This window comes from Lycium ferocissimum, chromosome 4 (genome assembly GCF_029784015.1).
Source record: "Lycium ferocissimum isolate CSIRO_LF1 chromosome 4, AGI_CSIRO_Lferr_CH_V1, whole genome shotgun sequence".
NCBI lineage: Eukaryota > Viridiplantae > Streptophyta > Magnoliopsida > Solanales > Solanaceae > Lycium > Lycium ferocissimum.
In genome coordinates, this window is record NC_081345.1 from 39,082,984 (window position 1) to 39,086,888 (window position 3,905).

The 3,905-nt window shown below is 38.0% G+C and overlaps 1 protein-coding gene across 1 annotated transcript in view; it reads right to left on the reverse strand.

Moving 5' to 3' along the window:
• LOC132054026 (cytochrome P450 93B2-like) overlaps nt 1-2,870 on the reverse strand; it is a 3,588-nt gene extending 718 nt beyond the window's left edge. Inside the window, exon 1 of the mRNA XM_059446108.1 lies at nt 2,445-2,870. Within this exon, the coding sequence (XP_059302091.1) occupies nt 2,445-2,870 (426 nt within the window). The remainder of the gene's footprint in view (nt 1-2,444) is intronic.
• Between the last annotated feature and the right edge of the window lie 1,035 nt (nt 2,871-3,905).

Sequence of the window (3,905 nt, forward strand, 5' to 3'; positions counted from 1 at the left end):
TGTTATGATGCGCTACGGTATGTTTATGGTTATTGTATTATATATGGATCGGGCCGTACGTTCCTCGGCATTATCGTATTATTTATGGATCGGGCCGTACGTTCCTCGGCATTCGGTTAATTGTCAGCTCCTATGATATGTTTGATTTTCCGTATATATGAGACAGAAATGTTTTTCAAAAGAAAGCAAAGCCTTTTGGCATTCTGATTATCCTATTTGTCTTCTGGACCCCTTATGTATGATTTGTATGTTAGATGTGAGTACTTTGGTATTCGGGTTATTATGCTCACTTTCTGTACTCTTTGCTTCAGTTACGATCTCGTTTTTACGTACTTTATGCTTCGCATACTCAGTACATATTTAAATCACCGACCCCCTTTCTTGGGCCGCGTTCGTGCCCGCAGGCCGCACGCGCGGTTCGGTGATCCGCCGGTCTAGGATACCTACTTTCTTTGTTGGAGCGCTCCCTTTTGTTTCGGAGCCCACGCCTTGGTATATATGTTCTTCCGTTGTATATGTGTTTGTGTATTCGGGGGGGGGGGGGGGTATGGCGGGGCCGTCGTCAATATGATTCGTTGTTCAATAGAGGTACGTAGACATAGATGTAGGTTATGTACGGTTTTGTTCGGACGCGTTATGTGGTTTGTGTTTGGGCGGCCCGTCCGTAGTACGTACTTATCGGTACCGCGTGTATGTATGCTTGATACGTTATGTATATTATGACGACGCACGCTTCGTGCGTATATATGTTTGTGTGCGTCAGTTGGAGCCACGTTTGATATTTATAAATGTATGAGTCGTATGTATGCGAATTTGGTTATTGAGCGCGTATGGGTGCCCAGCTCGGGCACTAGTCACGGCCTACGGGGTTGGGTCGTGATAGGGTGGGTGAGGGTAGGGTGCGGGGTGGGGGAGTGGTTGGGGGTGGGTTTAGTGGGGGTGGTGGTGGGGGGGAGGGATGTGGTGGTGTAGAAACCCAAAAGAAAAATTAAAAAAAAAATTGGGATGGGGGGTAGGGGTGGGGCGGCGGGGGTAGGGTGTGCGTGGGGGTAGGGTGCGGTGTGGGGGGAGTGGTGCATGAGTTGTGGGAGTGATTGGGGCGTGGGGTGGTACATGGTTGCGGAAGTGGTTAGGGTTTGGTAGTTGGGGGTGGGAGTTGGGTGAGGGTGGGGTGGTGGGAGTGGTTGGGGTTTGGTGGTTGAGGGTGGGTTGGGTTGTTGGTGGAATGCACTTGTGGACTTGTTTTTCCCTATGGAAGTCATTTTCCCCATTTATGAGGAACTTGTTTTCCTAAAGAAAATGTTTTCCAAAATTTTTGACCAAACAAACATGAGAAAATTCGAAAACATTTTCTGGGAAAATGTTTTCCTCCATACCGAACACCCCCTTAGACGCATCTCTAGCCTAACAATCACAATCTATGGAGTAAAGTAAAACAATATATTAACAAAGATGCAATAATCAAACAATAAAATTTAGAACGCAACACTTACCAGTAGGGGTGTACATGGACCGGGTTGGTTCGGATTTTTTAAACACCAAACCAAACCAATTGCGTCGGGTTTTAAAATTTATACACCAAACCAAACCAATAAAATTTGGGTTTTTCAACCTCGGGTTTTCTCGGGTTGTTCGGGTTGTTCGGTTTTCTCGAATTTTTTGGATTTTTTTTTTCGGAATAGTCTTGATACAAAACATATAACTTTTACTTTAAATATTTCTTAGTCCTAGTAAGAAACAATTATATAATTAAGGTGTTTCTTAAGAAAATAACACAAAATGTGAGAAGAGTGATGACATTGTATTAAAATATTCAACAAAAGCTAATATAATCGGTTAAAATAAATATTGCTAATTAACAAGCCATAAAAGAAAATGACCATAATCTAAAAATACTAAGTCATGCTAAAATAAGTATTAATTATATGACAAAGAAAAAAACTTAAGTTATGTATTTTTACTCTCTAAATCAATTATGCAAAACTAAAGAATAGATATCCAACACTATTGTCATTTCTAGTGGTAAATTGAATTTCTTTTATTAGGATTAGTGTTGAGTTGGTTTTGGTTTGGACTTTATTTGAGTTACTAACATCCATAGGATATAAAACTTATTGACATTCAAAATTCTAAGTTCAAGCTTGAATAATATGATAATAGATAAAAAATTACGAAAAAATTTAAGAAATATTTATAAATTACTTTACAAATAAATATTTTTATGTATAAAATATTTTAAAAATTGAATACGTGTAATGTCGGGTTGGTTTGGTTCGGTTTGACTTTTTTTAGTTAAAAAAACCAAAACCAAAACCAATTATCGTGCTTTTTTTTCCAACACCAAACCAAGTCAAACCAAACCACTAGTCGGTTTTTTTTCTCGGTTTGACTCGGTTTATCGGTTTAGTGCGGTTTGTCGGTTTACTTTGTACACCCCTGCTTACCAGGATCAATGCCTTTATGTGATCTCCCGTTATTTTAACGTCAGATGTCTCACTCTCCATAATATCAAGCAACAAATCCAGCAAGTCCTTACCATCATCTTTTAATTCTTCCACTTTCCTGCTGTTTCTTAACATTTTCCTTCCGGTTATAAACTTCTCAAGCAAAGCATCATATTTCCTATGAGTATTTCGTGCCCTCTTCTTTATCCCTTGAAAATCAAACCTCCCACCAAATCCTATAACATCAGCAACATCAAACGTTCCAAAAATCTCCGTCACTTCAGTCACAACTTGTATTACCTCCTCAGCTTCCTTATCGTTCTCCGAACACCGAGAACTCATCATCATCCTTGAAATAATATTGCTCGTCAATTTCAACAATTCCTTCGTCAAATTCACCGTATCGCCATTTTCCGCATTATTCATCAAAGTTTGTACAAATCTCCTTACTTCTATAGCCCTAAGGGGCCTGAAATTGTTGAGATTATGCGTGCTCAAGAGCTCACTAGTGCATAATTTCTTAATGAATTTCCAGTAGGACCCCACGGGCGAAAATGCGAAAGAAACATCGTACGTTAGTAGTGTCACAGCGGGTGAACATTTGCGTGATGAAAAGACGAGTTCGTTATTTTTGAGGAATTCTTTTGCTAGTTGAGGTGTGGAAGCTACAAAACATAATTGACGTCCGATATAAAGTTGATATAGAGGACCATAACGGCAATATAATTTGTGAAAACTACGATGAATATTCGGACTTAGGAGATGGAGATGGCCTATTACGGGCAAAGCCAGCGGGGACGGGGGACAATGGCCATGGTTATGGGTACTTTTTGATAGTAATTTCGAAAAAATGGGACGCAAAATGACAATAGAGAGGAATAAGAGGATCGCAAAAGAAAATATTGTGGGTAGCGGCATTTTAGCCAATTGTAGATATTCACTACCTTGCAGTGCATGCTTCTATCATTTATATATATATATATATATATATATATATTGGTTTGGTGTTAGGTATAGATCAATAATTAAACTTCGGTTGCTTCTTCTCATAATGCTCTAAATATTCAAATCCTCGTGTTTTAAGAAATGGACTATCAGATTTCCATTTATTTTCATCTACCACACGGCATATATCATCAAAATGTCAAATTAATAATTCAAAAAAAAAACTTTATTGGGCCTAAGTACCCTAGATGTTTATAGCCAGTTAGCACATATATATATATAGACAATAGTACTATATTAAAAAAAAAAACTTTGGATATAACATAAACTCTGTATACATTGGAGTAGTACTCCATGTGTCCATATATCATCGAAGTTTAAGATAGAAAGAAAGATAAGTCGGGAGCACTAACTAATACTAATCTAATATAATAGTCTAATATATCTAATATAATAGAAAATACTAATATAATAGAAAATAATGTGTATTGTATGGTGTAAAATCAGTCATTGACA